The 17,056-nt window shown below is 36.6% G+C and overlaps 1 protein-coding gene across 12 annotated transcripts in view; it reads left to right on the forward strand.

The window, feature by feature from the left end:
• Positions 1-17,056, forward strand: part of MDM4 (MDM4 regulator of p53) — a 56,924-nt gene that overhangs the window by 14,760 nt on the left and 25,108 nt on the right. For 3 of the 12 annotated variants that reach the window (XM_060291616.1, XM_060291564.1, XM_030872741.2), the window contains exons 2-10: positions 863-974; positions 2,672-2,746; positions 4,384-4,517; positions 5,542-5,597; positions 9,215-9,282; positions 9,970-10,069; positions 13,305-13,465; positions 14,752-14,901; positions 16,670-16,750. In XM_060291616.1, the coding sequence (XP_060147599.1) occupies positions 897-974; positions 2,672-2,746; positions 4,384-4,517; positions 5,542-5,597; positions 9,215-9,282; positions 9,970-10,069; positions 13,305-13,465; positions 14,752-14,901; positions 16,670-16,750 (903 nt within the window). In that variant the 5' untranslated portion in view covers positions 863-896. Of the gene's footprint in view, positions 1-862; positions 975-2,671; positions 2,747-4,383; positions 4,518-5,541; positions 5,598-9,087; positions 10,070-13,304; positions 13,466-14,751; positions 14,902-16,669; positions 16,751-17,056 lie in introns of those variants that run through there. The other 9 variants (XM_060291513.1, XR_009560591.1, XR_009560600.1 and 6 more) reach the window with 9 other exon arrangements.

Consider the following 17,056-nt stretch of genomic DNA (forward strand, 5'->3'; position numbering starts at 1 on the left):
GACTGCCAGAGAAGTCCCCAGGCTCTGTTGATTTTTTTATTTATAAATTTCACTGACTTTTGTCACCTTTTTACTAGAAAAAGTTCTGAAGGTAAACTCAAGTTTATTTAAAAATTTATTTTCCTTCTCTATAGCTTTTTTTTTTTAAGGACAAAAGTTAAAAGGTGAAAAACTTTAATTAAACCTTACCCTTTATTTCAGTTCATGCTATATCTTTCCTTTGATGATGTATGTCCACCTTGGTTCAACCCATTTTATAGGTATTTAGGTATTTACTCTTTTTAGGTATTTACTCTTTGGGCTTGGCACATTTTAAAAGCTGCTTTAACTGATACTGAATATTTTGACTCTGACTTTCCTGTGGTCTCTTGCCAAGACATGTTGCAACATGTTGCAGAGGTTTTCCTTGGTGCTCTTGGAGTCTTTAAATCTATTACTTAATCTTGGTAATTCCCCCAGCCCTGCATCTGTCTCCTAGGGGGTGCTCTTGAGCACTGTCCAAGAGAGGAGGAGATACCAGAGAACTGGGGAGGTAATGATTGCAAATTTCACTTTCAGCTAAAACAGTTTACTCATTATCATCAGTGTAGAGGTTGGAGCATGCCTGAACCTGTTTCTCTTGCAGGCTTCACTTGAGGGAAGTATAGATGGTTCTTATTCTTAGTGAAGCTCTTCAGTTTTTTGCAGGATCTGAACTAGAAAGTGATCAGAAGGGTAACAAGAACCTCAGCATGGGTACATTGCACTTGTGTAGGGTGCTGTGATATATGTGTTTCTTTTACTTCTGCTGGTTGCTTTTTTTGTAAATCCTAAAGAGAATTTTCTACTTTAGAAGGGATTTTTACAATTTTTTTCCTTTTAGATTTATTAGCAGACTTCATTTCACCACTGCCAAAATGACAACATTTTCCACCTCTGCCCATTGTTCAACATCTGACAGTGCTTGCAGGATCTCTCCAGAACAAACCAATCAGGTAACTTATTTTTAGGCATTCCTATTTTTCTTTAAGTTTTTAAAAATTAAATTGGGTCATGTAACTGACTTCACTGACTGTAGGATTTCATTCAGAGCAGAAAAGATTCCTTTTTTAAATGTCATATTAGGGAAACTAGTAAACAGTATCAATGCTTATAAATTTGAATTGATCATTGATTAAATAAATACTTGGAGGTTACAGATTGCTCAAAATGGCACATTTTAAACACCTATCCTGTTTTAGGGTATGGATGGCTAGTGGAGGATTTGGGGCCAAGTTATATATTTGTCTTCCTTCTCACTTCATTGTATATAATTTGTTTTCTTTAAAAATCAGTTTTAAATTGTAAATATAGTAAGTGTATTCTTATAAAAAATTCAGTCTTTATCATGTATTTATAAAGTATTTATCTGTAGAGATTCCTTTGATCATCTCCTCCCTTCTTCTGCCTAAGTCCCTTCCCTCTGAGATAACACTATTATCAATTTGGTGTGTCTTGTTCCAGATCTTTTCCTCTAACATAAAATACATAATTTTGTTTTGTGGTTTCATAAACATTGCACCATATATATATTATGTACCTTAATTTATGATAAAGATGGAATTTGATTTGATGGGGGAAAATGTGGCTTATGTAATAAATGGTTTTGACTTAATTGGCCATCCCTGAAAGGAAGCAAATGAAGACCTCAAACCTTGTACAAAAACAAATTCCGGAGAGATAAAGATTTAAATGTAAAAAGTGAAATGATAAAAAATATTAGAAGAAAATTTAGGAAGTATTTTGAAACTTTAGAATAAGAGAGACCTTAAATAAGACAAAACCAAGGAGCGACTTCCCTGCTGGTGCAGTGGCTAAGGCTCCATGCTCCCAATGCAGGGGGCCCAGGTTTGATCCCTGGTCAGGGAACTAGATCCCACATGCATGCCGCAACTAAGAGTTTGCATGCCGCAACAAAGTAGCCCGCCTACCACAACCAGTGCAACCAAATAAATAAATATTTTAAAAAAAAAAGACAAAACCAAGGAGGCTGTAAGAGGATGAGAGAGACAAATTTGATCATATAAAATGAAAAAAATTAAATTCTGTGACTAAAGACAGACTGTATAATCAGAGTCAGGAGATGGCAAACAAAGTCACTATTCCTTGTATGTATATACCATATCTTGTTTATCCATTCATCTGTCAATGGTATTTAGGTTGTTTCCATCTTTTGGCTATTATGAATAATGCTGCTATGAACAGTGGTGTACAAATATTTGTTTGAGTCCCTGGTTTTGGTTCTTTTGGATATATACCTAGGAGTGGAACTGCTGGGTCATATGGTAATTCTATGCTTAACTCTTTGAGTAACTGCCAAACCATTTTTCGCAGTAGCTGCACCATTTTACATTCCCCCTAGCAGTGCTCAAGGGTTCCAGTTCCTTTACATCCTCGCCAACACTGGTTATTTTTTTCTTTTCTTTTTTCCTGTTATTATAGCCATCCTAGTGGGTGTGAATGTGCTGCCTTTTGAAAACGTGATTTTTCAGGAAGTTAACAAGTAATAGACTGATCTTCTGTAGTTATTAGATGCTAAGTATGAACCAGGGTTTGTTAAAAAAAAAGTTTAAGGAGATTCGTTTTTCCCTTGGGGCTCAGAAACCAGTCTAATTGAAATGTAAATAGCAAATTTATTTTATGTTTATATCAGGTACGACCAAAACTGCCACTTCTGAAGATTTTGCAGGCAGCAGGTGCACAAGGTGAAATGTTCACTGTTAAAGAGGTAAGCCATCAAAGAAAATTCTCAGCTTAAAGAAAAGCTGAGAAGTATAATAGAAGCCTATGAATGTATAGTTCTGAAATCAGGCCTAAGAAAGGAAGTTCTATTCCTGTGGTACTGGAGAGGCATCTTTTGTTGTATTTTAAAGACCATCGAGGGACTTCCCTGGCAGTCCGGTAGTTAGGACTCCGTGCTTCCACTGCAGGGGGCATGGGTTCGATTCCTGGTTGGGGAACTAAGATCCAGCAAGCCGCATGGTGTGGCCAAAAAAAAAAAAAAAAAAAAAAGACACTGTCTATGATTTACAAGATATGCTGTGAGGCAGGAATTAAATGCAGTAGTTTTTCATTATAAATCTGTCAGATACTCTTTTGAGCACTGTGAGTTATTTTAAACATGCATTTAAATAACTTATTTAGTTTCTAAAGTTTTCTTTTAACACAGAAACAAATTGAATTCTTTAAGTGGAAAAGACTCAGTATTAAAATGTTAATCTCTTTGAACTGCTTGGATTTAGTAGGGTGAAGATCGAACCCTTCTTAAACAGAGGAAACAAAATTCTCAAGCTTCTTTTTGACTTTTCATAAAAGCTGTTAGCAATGCTATGCTCCTGAGTCATTCTACCTCTCAAGGAAACAAATCTGGAGGCATTTCAGATTTTCTTGAATACTCATATTTCTTTTATCATTTTAAATTAAGTTTGTCATTTTGGACTTTGTATGTAAAATTCTGGTAAGACTTTTTTCCAAACTGTTATTAAAGTGTGGATTTTTATATCAATAAAGTTGTTATAATGCATTATGCTGTCTCCTTCAGTAGCATGGCAGAGTTTGCCTGAGTTAAGACAGAGTTAATTACATATGTTTTATGGGGGAAATGTTGGACGGAGTCAGTTTACACAGTAAGCTCTTTATTATGAATCTTGACACTACTTGGTGCATAAAGAGGAATTTCCTAGTTTTTTATTTTTAAATATTGGTTATCAGTATGTGCATTGAGGCAATATGGTATAATGAGAATAGTAGCATATAGAAATTCAGAGTAGTGTTTTTGAAGATCTTGTTTTGTATACTTGTAGTGGATTTATTTTTTTCTGGAAGTTGGACAGACATAAATATAAAACTTCCAGGACATCCCCGGTGGTCCAGTGGTTAAGACTCCACGCTCTCAATGCAGGGGGCACAGGTTCAATCCCGGTTTAGGAACTAAGATCCCACATGCCGCATGGCATGGCCAAAAACAAACAAACAAACAAACCTTCCTGGACTTGGAAAATATTTTTATGATCCAGGCAAATTTAAAGTTTATTACTTCTAGTAATAGAACAGACCCCTTTACTTGGACTGGTGAGAACATTAAGGGAATACTAAGTAAATTCACCACTTTTTCTCATTATCAGACTGGTACATTTTTATTCTAAAAAGTAAGGGTCTGATAGTGTCCAGAATGATAATAAGTAGATGAACCGAGTAATTGGGGGCAACTGTCCTTTTGTAGGGCCCCTTACACAAGCACTGACAGTCATGTTCATTATATGTTACCTCTTTCTCTAGTAAACTAACTTACCTTATCTCCTCATTTAATTTGTGTTTTGGGCAGCAGCTGGACAGATCTCTTCATAGTATGTTGTTCCCATGTAGGTCATGCACTATCTAGGCCAGTATATAATGGTGAAGCAGCTTTATGATCAGCAGGAGCAGCATATGGTATATTGTGGTGGAGATCTTTTGGGAGAGCTACTAGGTCGTCAGAGCTTCTCTGTGAAAGATCCAAGGTAAAAAGAGTGAGGGTTTGTTTATCTTTTCGGGGTGCTTATACCTAACCACTTAATCTCCATAGGTTATTAATGGTTATTTAATCTTTTAGTCCACAAAATATTTGTTGGGCCTACATATATCAGGTGATTGCGAGGCACTGAGAACATAGTAGTGAGCAGCACAGTGTCTAATTTTATGGAGCTTAAAGAGTAGAGTGAGACAGTAGACACCCTTCCCCATCTTAATCGAATTATCACATCAATACATGGTAAAATTATATTATGATAAGTGTTACATAAAAGAGGTACATGAGGCTGTGTTGGAGGATGGGATTTAGGGTCTTAGGGGTGGAAGAAAGGTTCCTTGAGGAAGTGATATTTGAGTTGAGAGCTGAAGGATAATTAGTTAGAGGGAGCTGGTTGAAGGAGAGCTTCTGGCAGATTGAACATCATGTGTAAAGGCCTAGGTAGGAGGGAGATTGATGTGGCGAGATTAGAATTTTGTGAAACAGTTGTTATAGAGAGGAAGAGTGAGCTGATGAGAGAAATGTAGAATTGCTGGGCAGTTTGAGGTTAACGATGGGCTTCATAAGAATCATATTAGAGCTATTCTTACCTGTTGCATGGCATTCTCCAGCTGCACAGGGTGTATGGTTATTAACTTACACAGTCAAAAGCTAATTAGTAGTTGAGAAGTCATTGTTCTCATTCTCTCTATAGTTTTGTGATGACTGTTTCTTCTAAGTCTCCCACCTCCATTCCCCAATAAAATGTAAAACTCAGTTCTTAGAAGGAAGTAGTCTTGAAGGAAATCTCCCCACTTGGGTTACTGTTAGCTTATGAAATAAAACGTAAATTAGTTTTTTTAAATGGTTGCAGAGTAACACAAGGGCTTGGGTATTAACATGTTGATACTTAAATAATTTAATAAAATCTATTCTGGGGAAAATATTCTGCCTCTTCATATGTTATAAAGAATGTTGGAAGATGCCATGTTAACAGAAAACTGTGGGATTAATTTTTAATTTTATCTCTTTGACAGCCCTCTCTATGATATGCTAAGAAAGAATCTTGTCACTTTATCTACTGCTACTACAGGTATGTCTCATTATATTTCTTCAGTCTTTATCACAATTTTGAGTTCAGGGGGGCAAATTATGGGAGAACAAGGAGGATCAAGATGGAAATTGAATGCTGTCTTGGCATGACTGGGAGGGATACCTGTCACACAGAATGTTACTACTGTGTTATTTGACTTTTCATTGTGAAAATTTTCAAATATAGTGAAAATAGAGATTAGTATAATTAATGCCCACCTCTTAGATGTAGTAATTGTTAATGTTTTGCCATATTTGCTTCATCTACACAGGCTTTTAAAAAAAAATCTCTAACAGATAAGGACATTTTTCCTTCAAACACAACTACAATGCCATTATTACACCCAACAAAATTAACATAATAAACAAAATAAACAGTAACTCTATAATACTATCCAATAGGCAGTTCATGCATGGTTAACCCATTATTTCAGAAATGTCTTTTTACATTTGGCTTATTCAAATCAGGATCCAAACAAAGTCCACACTTTGCCTTTGGCTGATATGTCTGTTAAGTAATTTTAATCTATAAAACTTAACCCTCCTTTTGTTATGTCATTTGTTTGTTGAAGAAATAGATGATTTGTCTTGTAGAATTTCCCACATTCTAGTTTGCAGATTGTATCCTTGTGATGTTGTTTAACATGTTTCTCTGTCTCTTCTATTTTTGGTAAACAAATAGTGCTTGGATAGATTCAAGGTTAAATGTTTTGTTGAGAATGTTTCATAGGTGGTGCTTTATATATCTGTTGCATCACATCAGAGCCCTGTAAGGTCTACCTGTCCCTCTTTCAGTGATGTTAAGATTCTGTGGGCTTATGTGGTGTCACCCTGATCCATCTTATAAAGATCCCCCCGAGAACTTTTCACCTAAAGGTTTTAGCTTTCTGTTATTTGAATGCCAATTTGTCTAACCTTTTGCTTGATTTTATATCTTTTAAATACTGCCCTTTGAGTTTAGTTTATTAATTATGTGCAGGAAACTGGCTGCTTTGGGATCTGAAGTATGGTGTGTTAGAGATAAGTGAATAAACTGGATACAACTAAAATGTAACACTCTCACTCATTTCCAAATAGTGAAACTTTCTTCTTTCTCCATTCCTACATGAAGCCATTTTGTGAGTTTCAAATTAGATTTTAGGTAAGGTTGTCCTTTGAAGAAAGCCCAAGTTTGTAATCCCTTTAGATAGGTTATTTTTCAATAGTTTACTGAAACAAATAGTTTGAAAAAAATCCATTCCTAATAAAGATTTACTCTTTAAAGTGAGAGCAAAGAGACTTTGCTCTCATATTGAAATGTGAGTTTGAACTTACAGTGAATTTTGAAGCCTCTTGGTTTCACTGAGCCATTTGCCCACTTCACTCAGCTGTAAATTTCTGTTTGAGAGGGAAGGCCTTGCAAATGATACAGCATTTATTTGAAATTCAGTCACTTGTGAAATAGTATGGTTTTCCAGGGATAGTCACTACAGGCTTGAAATACACAGATAATTTTATATTTGCTTATCTATTCTTTCACTAAAATTTGCTTTCTGATTGATGTGTTCTCTGAATATCTAGAGTGGGTATAATTTTCACTTTTTTTCTCTCTCATTTTCTTTCTTGCACTTCCTCAGCAGAATTTAACATGCCATATATTAAAGTGAACATTTCTGTAGCAAACATTTCAATTTATCCTCATAACAGCCCTGTGAGGAAGGTCTGGAGATGAAGAAACTGAGGGCTTTTTTTTTTTTTTTTTAATAGAATGAGTAACTTGTCCAAGATGAGATGCCACTGATAAGGGATAGAGTAGATATTTGTGACTGTCCAGTCCTTGCTCTTTCCTTTGTGCCACACATTGATGTCTCTTTAACCCTTGCTAGTAACAGAATTTGCCTCAATTAATTTTTTTAACACATTTAAAAAATCTGAACATTAAATCTTTGAAACATTTTCTTTGTTCTTTAATTTATCACTTTGAAATAATTTCACTTACAAAAATGTTATGAAGGTATTAAAAAGATTTGCATATACTCTTTACCCAGATTCCCCAAATGGTAACATCTTACATAACTGTAGTGCAGTGATCAAAACCAGGAAATTGTCCCAAAGTAATTTTGAGTGGTTGTCTGTTCTGGACTTGAACTTGCATTAGTACTTGTGGTTGGCCATCTGCTGATCTTCATAAATTGGGTTGCATGTGTTTTATTTGAAAGGCAAATGAGAAAAGCACCTTCCATATCAACTATCTTATACCTTTGCAAATGAGATAAACCTTTTATTTTGACGATTGAAGAAACGAAGGTGGTTCTTTATAAATCATTTCTCCAAATTTCCACATGTATTTTAATAAAATGAAATATATATGACAAATTTTGTATCTATTTTAAAATTTCCTTGAACATTATAGTTTTCTCCGATAATTTCTTTTTGCTTCAAATAGTTTTAACCTAAGGTAGTATATAGAACTAGAAATGACAGTAATCAAATTACTTTATTAAAGAAATGCTTCACTGCATTGTATATTAATTGATCTTGAAAGATTGCTGTGGTCAGAAAATGCTGGCTCTTGAAAGAAACTCTCAGTATCTCCATTTTATCTATAAAAATGCTTCTAGAAATAATGCTCTTTATAATTACAGTTTTGAAAGTGTTTGCTTTGTGCCAAACAGCTCAATTGTCAGACCAGTTGTAGGATCTGTATTCTTTCTCTGGCAGTCTTTATTGGATGAGGATGGCATTTTCCATAAGTGTCTTATTTCTGGACCTGATAGTAGCTGATGAACCCAATCCGTGATAGACTTAACTTGGGTGCATATAGTTACAAATAGCCTCATATAATGAGTGATCCAGGTTATTAAATTTTCTGCATCTTTTTTTTCCTGTAGCTAAGTTTTCATCTTCTTTTGTGCTTGAAAAATTTTCAAGGCCTTGAAATACATTTTTCTCTATCTAAGAAATTCTCTCAGGTTATTCTTTCCTTTGTTTCTTTTTATTGGCCTTGAGAAAAACTTTATCTACTTCTTCCTTCTTAGGAAATGTTTATAGAAACTCGGAAAAATAAGACTGGTTGATTAAAAAAACGAATCTATATTCAGGGGATGGGAATTTAAACTGTGAAATCATCATTGACACTTAGAATGCATGAGGATGCTATTGTGTCATAAAGCAAGTGGGAAAAATCCCAGATTTTTAGATTTCATAATACTGTATAGCTTTAACACTTGAAAATAAAAATTAAATTAAAAAGCCAAATTTTTTTTCTTATTGTTAACAAGTTAGGCAAATTTGGAAACATACCTATAGGAATAGATGATAAAATACTCTCCATTATTCCGTGCTTGGAATCACTTTCTGTATTGAATTTGAAAGCGTGCTATGGAAGAACATTTTTTAGTCATTTTTGATTTTTCTTCAGATTATATTTTGGTAATATATTTTGAAAATAGCCTCTCTTGATCTATGCCATTTTTATTAGTTTTCATTTTTCCTTTCCTTTTGGATGAAAGCCTTGGCCGGTCAGAATCATCTTTAGGGACCAAACCTGGCTCCAGGGTTGTTTGCTGAGGTCCTTTTGGTGTGGAAAGAATGGTTATTACCAGGGAAGGTTTTCCTTTTGTTTTACTTGCTATCCAGATGCTGCTCAGACTCTCGCTCTCGCACAGGATCACAGTATGGATATTCCAAGTCAAGACCAACTGAAGGTAAAATCACCACACGGTGACTTCTTTTGTTGTACAGAGTGGCCCCTTCTCTGTACCTATGATCTTGGACTCCCAAGACCTTTCCCTGAATGCGGTAAGAATTTAACAAGAAAGGTTCTTGGGAGTTCACAGACTAGGGACAGAGTGAACCTTCTCTGTTCTGCCCATAACAGAGTTCCAGTCTCTGAATCTTTCCTTGGGATGTAGCACTTCTGATCTTCAGTTCTTCCAGTTGCATTTTCTTAGGGTTTGTATGTGCCTGTGTGTGTGATGGTGTAGGTATGGAGGTGTCTGAGGAAATTGCTTTATTAAATTTTAACAGGCTTTTTGCAATTAAGTTCAGGTCAGGCCATTTCTTAAAGCTTCCCCAAACCTGGGAAAACTTTATGATCATCTTGGTATACGTTCTTTTTTTCTGAATTATGCCTAATTTTGTGTAGGCTAGAGGCTTTATATTGATAACCTGTTTTTAACAGTAGATTTTGGCCTTTTGTGCAGATTTTTTTCCCCACAGTGGGTTGAGGAGAGGTTGCCTTTATTTGATGACTGTTGTGAACTCCAGAGTTTTCCTTTCTTGTGCGTAACCCATTGTGTCGCACACTAACTGGTGAGCCAGAATGGAACTGCTACATCCCCTGGTCACAGTCATTTCTACTGCACTGAGAGACACCTTTCCCTTCTTTTCAGCAAAGTGTAGAGGAAAGTTCCAATTCCAGGAAAAGAACTGAAGAAGGCAATATTCCCGCACTGCCTACCTCACAGCGTAAATGCAGAAATTCTAGAGAAGGTAAGTTTTGGATTAAGGCTATGTAGACCTTTCTTTTTTTCTCTCTGTTTCTCTCTCTGTTTCTTATTTTTTGGTGGTGACTTTTATTTTTTATTAATGTTTATTTATTTATTTATTGGGTCTTAGTTGCAGCACGCGGGATCTTTCATTGCGGCGTGTGGGCTCTTTGTCGCAGTGCGCAGGCTTCTCTCTAGTTGTGGTGCACAGGCTTATTAGTTGTGGCACGCAGGCTCTAGTTGTGGTGCACGAGCTCCAGAGTGCGCAGGTTCAGTAGTTGTGGCGCGCAGGCTCCAGAGCGCGTGGGCTCTGTAGTTGTGGCACGAGGGCTCAGTAGTTGCAGTGCACGGGCTTAGTTGCCCTGCGGCATTTGGGATCTTAGTTCCCCCACCGGGGGTCGAACCGGCATTCCCTGCATTGCAAGGCAGATGCTTTTTTTTTCTTTTTTCTTTTTTGTAATACGCGGGCCTCTCACTGTTGTGGCCTCTCCCGTTGCGGAGCACAGGCTCCGGACACGCAGGCTCAGCGGCTATGGCTCACGGGCCCAGCCGTTCCGCGGCATGTGGGATCTTCCCGGACCGGGGCACGAACCTGTGTCCCCTACATCGACAGGCGGACTCTCAACCACTGCGCCACCAGGGAACCCCTGCAAGGCAGATTCTTAACCACTGGACCACCAGGGAAGTCCCAGTGGTGACTTAGAAATGGCATCTATCCATATTAAGCACAAGCAGTAATTAAGACCGTTATAGAGAACTCAGAAAATAATAATGCTGTCTCTTTGTATGTCGAGTAGTGGGGGCATATGTCATACTTATTTTTCATTCTTTTCCGAAAACCTTTTTTTTTTTTTTACCCTAGTCACCACTGTTAACTTTGAAGAAGGTGGTAGTTCTTTTTTAGCAACATGTGATGACTGGATGGAGCAAGACCCTTCCTTTAGCTAGCATGCTAACAGAAGATAGCCACACATTTATCAGTTTGCCACCTGGTAACTCAGCTGCCTTGGCCTTTTAAATCTTGGCATCCCTGTTATACATTTGATCTGGTTAGAATTTTTATTTTTATTTGTCTGCTTGAGGCAAAGGCTAATTTTCATAGATTTTTTTGAAGTTTGCAAAGATGGTAAAATATACTTAATATCTCACAGCCAAGAATGAGACATAAGAAGCCTAGTACCTCCTTTGCCCCTGGATGGTAGTCATTAGATCTTTGCCATTCATATTAGATATAGTATGGTCAGGTTAAGTGAGTTGATCAACGTTTTGGAAGTTTTCCCCAAACCCTACTTTATAAAGCATTTCCTAAAAATTTTCCTGCAAAGATAATGTAAAATCATAAATTCCTCAAAGATATTTTATGGCATGATGGTTTCTAGTATAGGTACCTGACTCAAACTTGCAAAATTGGCAGGTTAGACCTCTAGTAACATCCCAGAAAATTATGCTGCTGAAATTATTTTAAATGATTAAATTAAAATTTAATCGTTTATCATGCTGGATTGTCTTCTTCAGAGTGCATTTGAATATAAACTGAATTTTGGACTATCTAGTTATGTTGGAGCTTATTCCAGTCTGCATGGTATTAAATGTGTAATTTTGTTTCTTTAAATACAGGTGCTGGCTTATTTTCTACTCAAAAGGCTGTTTAGAATATAAGAACAGCCAATTCAAGAGACTCTATGAAGTTTGTGATGTAAATTTTGAGAAGAAATAGCTTAGTATTTTCAGGGAGGTGTACATGTAGAAAGGAGAGAATTTTTATATGTGGAAAGAATGACCTCTTTTCATTCCCTTCCCAAGAAGTTATAGAGCTTGAATAGTTGAAGATAACTTTAATGTGGCACCCTCTCAGGAATTAGGTTTCTCATAATTTCAGCAATGAGTAAGTAAAAGATAGTTGAAGTTTCCGTGAGCACAAGTATGCCTTTTAATAGGCAAGAACAACAAAATTTGTAAGTAGAGAGGGTAACCTTTTGTTTTGTCAGGGATCCATTTATTGCAGACATTTTTTCAACCGTATGTGTCTTAGCACATTTAAACACCTCGGTCGCCATTGGCATGCCTAGGGCATTGGGAAGAGGTAGAGGAGAGTAAGAAAGTAGGAAAAGAGTAAAGCACAACGAGAAAGATTGGACGTGGGAAAGAAGGAAAAGAATTTCATGTGGTAGCAACAAACTTATGTTTGTAACTCCCTTGAATATCATCTAGATGTATAACACGAGATCTTTTTTTTTTTTTTTTTTAATTTTTTCGCGGTACGCGGGCCTCTCACTGTTGTGGCCTCTCCCGTTGCAAAGCACAGGCTCCGGACGCACAGGCTCAGCGGCCATGGCTCACGGGCCCAGCTGCTCCGCGGCATGTGGGATCTTCCCAGACCCGGGCACGAACCTGTGTCCCCTGCATCGGCAGGCGGACTCTCAACCACTGCGCCACCAGGGAAGCCCGATGTATAACGCGAGATCTTTTATTGAGAACATGTGGGCCCTTAATATGTTTTGGATTTGCAATATTTCTAGATTTTAGATATCTTAACTCCAAAAGAGCCTATTGATCCAGAAAGGACATATGTATATATTTATTTGGACAGCCTAGAGCTCAGTGTTTCATAGTGGTTGTTACCTATTAAAACATATGAATTGTTGAGAAATGTCCGAAAATATGTGGTACCAGTGAGACTGCCTTGGCAACCTTGTGATTGCCCATTATGGTCTGTACCACCTTGTTTCTATCTCAAGGGTTGGGCCACTATGCCATCATCATTTGCAGTCCACTGAATCAAGCCATTGTCAGGTATCATGTACTGGAGCAAGTCATTCTTCAGTTATTACAGTGGTAGGGATGTTTAAATTGCCAATAAATGACCATTTAGATATCCTTTTATTGATAGAATAATAAATAATATATATATTTTATATATATTATATATAATATAATATATATTATATATATAATATAATATATATATTATATATATAATATAATATAAACTGCTTTCAGAGTTTATATTACTTGATGAATGCTCTCTAGTGTCATTACTTGCTAATGAAGCCTAAAACGGGGGGAAGGAGATTTGGGCTCTGCCACTGAGACAGGTATTTGACTTCTGATTCTTTCTTACTGGGAAGAGCAATTTCTTTTTACCTCTCTTACACAAGAGATTGTAAGTATTATAAAGAGAGTCTTGATTCTTAAGTGTTGTGTACATAGTTACCATCCTTTTCATTTGACTTTTGTAGATGAAGACTTGGTAGCAAATTTAACCCAAGATGAGACGTCAAGACTGGACCTCGGGTTTGAGGAGTGGGATGTAGCTGGCTTGCCTTGGTGGTTTTTAGGAAACTTGAGAAATAACTATACACCTAGAAGTAATGGCTCAACTGATTTACAGACAAATCAGGTGAATTTCACATCTGAAGAGGAACTTTTTTTTTCTTTTGAAAGAGTAACATTCTTGGTTACTCTTGAACCATACATTACATCCTCTAAGAATTCCCATTCAGTGCTATGACTTTTAAGTACCATCTCTATGCATGTGTTGCCCAAATCTGTATCTTCAGTGCTGACCTCTCTCCTCAGTGCCCAGCTTCCATATCCAGCTGCCTACTCAACACTTAGATGATCTGACATTTAACATGTTCAAAACAGAACTCTTGATTTTTTTTTTAAACTAACACTACTATTCAGCGTTTCCTTTTTCATAAGTCTGCCTTCCACCCAGTTATTCCAGCCAAGTATCAAGGGATATCATTGATTTCTTTCTTTCTCATATACCACATTCAGGCTATCAACGCTTTTTCTAAAACATACCTAAAATCTAGCTATCCACTTTTTATTACTTTCACTGTTACAGCCTAATTCAGGCTATCACCATTCTGCTCTTTTATATTCTCCATTGTACTTCTCACATTGTAAAACTATTATTTTATTTTGTTTATGTGTTTGTTGTCTGACCACATTGAAATACAAGTCCAGAGCTTTTGTATTATTGACCACTCTATTCTGTTGCCTAGATAGAAGCAATAGGCAGCATCTGACACATAATAGGCAATTAGTGAGTATTTGTTCAGTAAGTGAATGGACGTATAATAATGGCAAAATAATAAGTTGTCTCTTATGAATATTGTAGAAAAAACACGTCATAAAATGTCCGTTGATGAATGTAGAAAGTTATATTTAAAGTTAAGAATTAAGAAAGAAGTGTTATATACCAACTTTACCTCAAAATAAAAAAAAAAGTTCAGAAAGAAGACAGAAGGTTTGAATTATCATCAGTATTTCTCATATTTCTTTGGTAAACATCATTGACTATTACAGGAAAGAATATGTCACAATTAATAGAAGTTTTCTAGGTCCTCAGAACGGATTGTAGTGGATAGATTCTATTTAGTTGAGCAACTACGAGTTTTTAGCTTTTAAGCACTTTAGTGCTGTTTCTCTGGTGTTAATGCCTGATTTATGGTTAAAATAGAAAATTCCTTGCCAGGTGCTCTTATACCCACCCATTAGTTTATACGTAGTAGCTGCCAAGTAGATATTTATTGAATGAATACATATCTGTGGAAGAAAGGCTAGGCGTTCTTTAGAGATGTGTGAGGACATTGAGTTTTGGCTTCATTTACTTGGGTTCAACATCTCTAATAAACCTCTGACTACAAAAACTCATGTTTGTTTTCTTTATATTAGGATATAGGTACTGCCATTGTTTCAGACACCACAGATGACCTGTGGTTTTTGAATGAGTCAGTATCAGAGCAGTTTGGTGTTGGAATAAAAGTTGAAGCTACTGATCCTGAACAAACAAGTGAAGAAGTAGGGAAGGTGAGAGACAAAAAGGTATGTTGTGGAAAAATTTCACATTGATTGGATTTACATGCATATAGTATAATCTTTTCAAATCTGGTGACCTGACCCTGTGCTGCTTTGTAGAACAAATGACTCATGTAATCCCCCCGCCTTTTTTTTTTTTTGCGGTATGCGGGCCTCTCACTGTTGTGGCCTCTCCCGTTGCGGAGCACAGACTCCAGACGCTCAGGCCCAGCGGCCATGGCTCACGGGCCCAGCCGCTCCGCGGCATGTGGGATCTTCCCAGACTGGGGCACGAACCCGTGTCCCTTGCATCGGCAAGCAGACTCTCAACCACTGTGCCACCAGGGAAGCTCTAATCCTCCCCCTTTTTTAAAAAATACTTTTCCTATATCCAGTTTCAAGATTTACATTAAGTTAACCAAGCCTGTCTTAAAAATAGGATAGGCCTTCATGGGTAAATCTCCTAGTTTGTTAGAAGCAATAAGGTACCCTTTTCCTGCTTGTCTAATCTCTCATTGTGGAGTTTTTTCTTCTGGAGACCTTGCTTTGCTAACAAGGCAAAGTTCTAAATGGCCACAAAATCCTGTAGGGCAAAAAAAAATCTTTATTTCTTAGACTTCTCAGTAGTTTCCATACCTGCTTTATACCTAAATGGAACTAAACAGATGAGCTCTTCCTACATATTTTAGAGTTTAAATAGGAGGAAGGAAGAGAGTTAGAATTCATAGTACACATGGTATAAGCACACCAAGATGAAGAGTCATATAGGCACATGCTCAAGTCTCAAAAAGCATTGGGCAGCAGGTCCAGTGCTGACTTGGATGAGAGTCACAGTAAATATCCATTGAATAAATACTGCAAAAACCAGACCTAAATTGGGTCATTCTTTTAATTTAAAGGCTTTTCATAGTAATTTGGGTCCCTGAAGGGTATTCTGATAGGTTTGTGGGAGGCAGGAAATGCTTGGTCTTTGTTGAGCTAGTTATTTTTTGGTAGCATTAGGAGGGAGTACAAGTTATTAGAATGAAGACAGAGGTGACATTGGAAACTTCTATAGAGAGAGATGGGACTTAAAATACTTGAACTTTTGTGAGAAAGTTGCTATACAGTGGTTCATAATTGTATCATAATTGGTTTCATTCCATTCATTGGATCACAAAACTGGGATTTTAATTTTTAGAATTTTAAATTTCAAAATTTAAAAGACGCTTCCCACATTTCTTGACTTTTTTTCCTGGTCCATGGGCATGTTTTTATAGGACAGTCAAGAGTATCACATAACTAGTTTTACTTTTGAATATGAAAAGTAAAATGTACTTTGTTTTCATTCTTCACATCTAATTTTCTCATTCTATATGGTGCTTTTTACTTCCATTTTCTCATGTAATCCTGTTTTATTCTTGTGAATGCCTACATAGATTCTCAAGATAAAAAATTTCCCCATTTAATAATTTATACTCTGATATTGTTTATTTAAATGCATAAATTTGGGAACCCTCTCTCTTCTGAATGCCAAAGATATTTGGTAACCCCTCTGGGTGCTTTATTCTACTGAAATGTCAGCTAGGTATGTACGGAATCATGTCTCACATATAAGCAGTCTCCTTTTTAAGTGCTAGTGTTGGGAGAAGAATGTGAGTTTTAAACTGAAGCTCTTCTGTCTTTTTTGCTCTCAGGTAATGACATCTAAAATAGGTAAACCTAAATAAAATAAAATAAAATAAAATAAAATAAAATAAAATAAAATAAAATAAAATAGGTAAACCTTGCTAATAAGATGTCTTTGCTTTCTCAGGTGATTGAAGTGGGAAAAAATGATGACCTTGAGGACTCTAAGTCCATAAGTGATGATACTGATATAGAAGTTACCTCTGAGGTATGAGTTTCTAGTAAAAGAGCTGTTTTACACCACCCACGTCTTCAGATGTTAAAGTTCCAGCAGTTCACTTGTGTTGAAGAATGCCATATCCCCCATTTCTATCTACCTTTCCTAGGTAGAGGTATTGGTTTCTTTACATCTTGTTAGATTTTTATTGGAATTTGAGAAGAGAAGGGGATGAGTTGATCTAATCCTCTCCCTGCCTTGAAAAGGGATGATTTAAATGCCTCTCTGTGTGCCTTTCTCCCTGCTTTCAGAACTCTTTGGACGTTATGCAGTGGATACACAGTTATTCAAAATAGT

Source organism: Globicephala melas, chromosome 1 (genome assembly GCF_963455315.2).
Source record: "Globicephala melas chromosome 1, mGloMel1.2, whole genome shotgun sequence".
NCBI classification, from domain to species: domain Eukaryota; kingdom Metazoa; phylum Chordata; class Mammalia; order Artiodactyla; family Delphinidae; genus Globicephala; species Globicephala melas.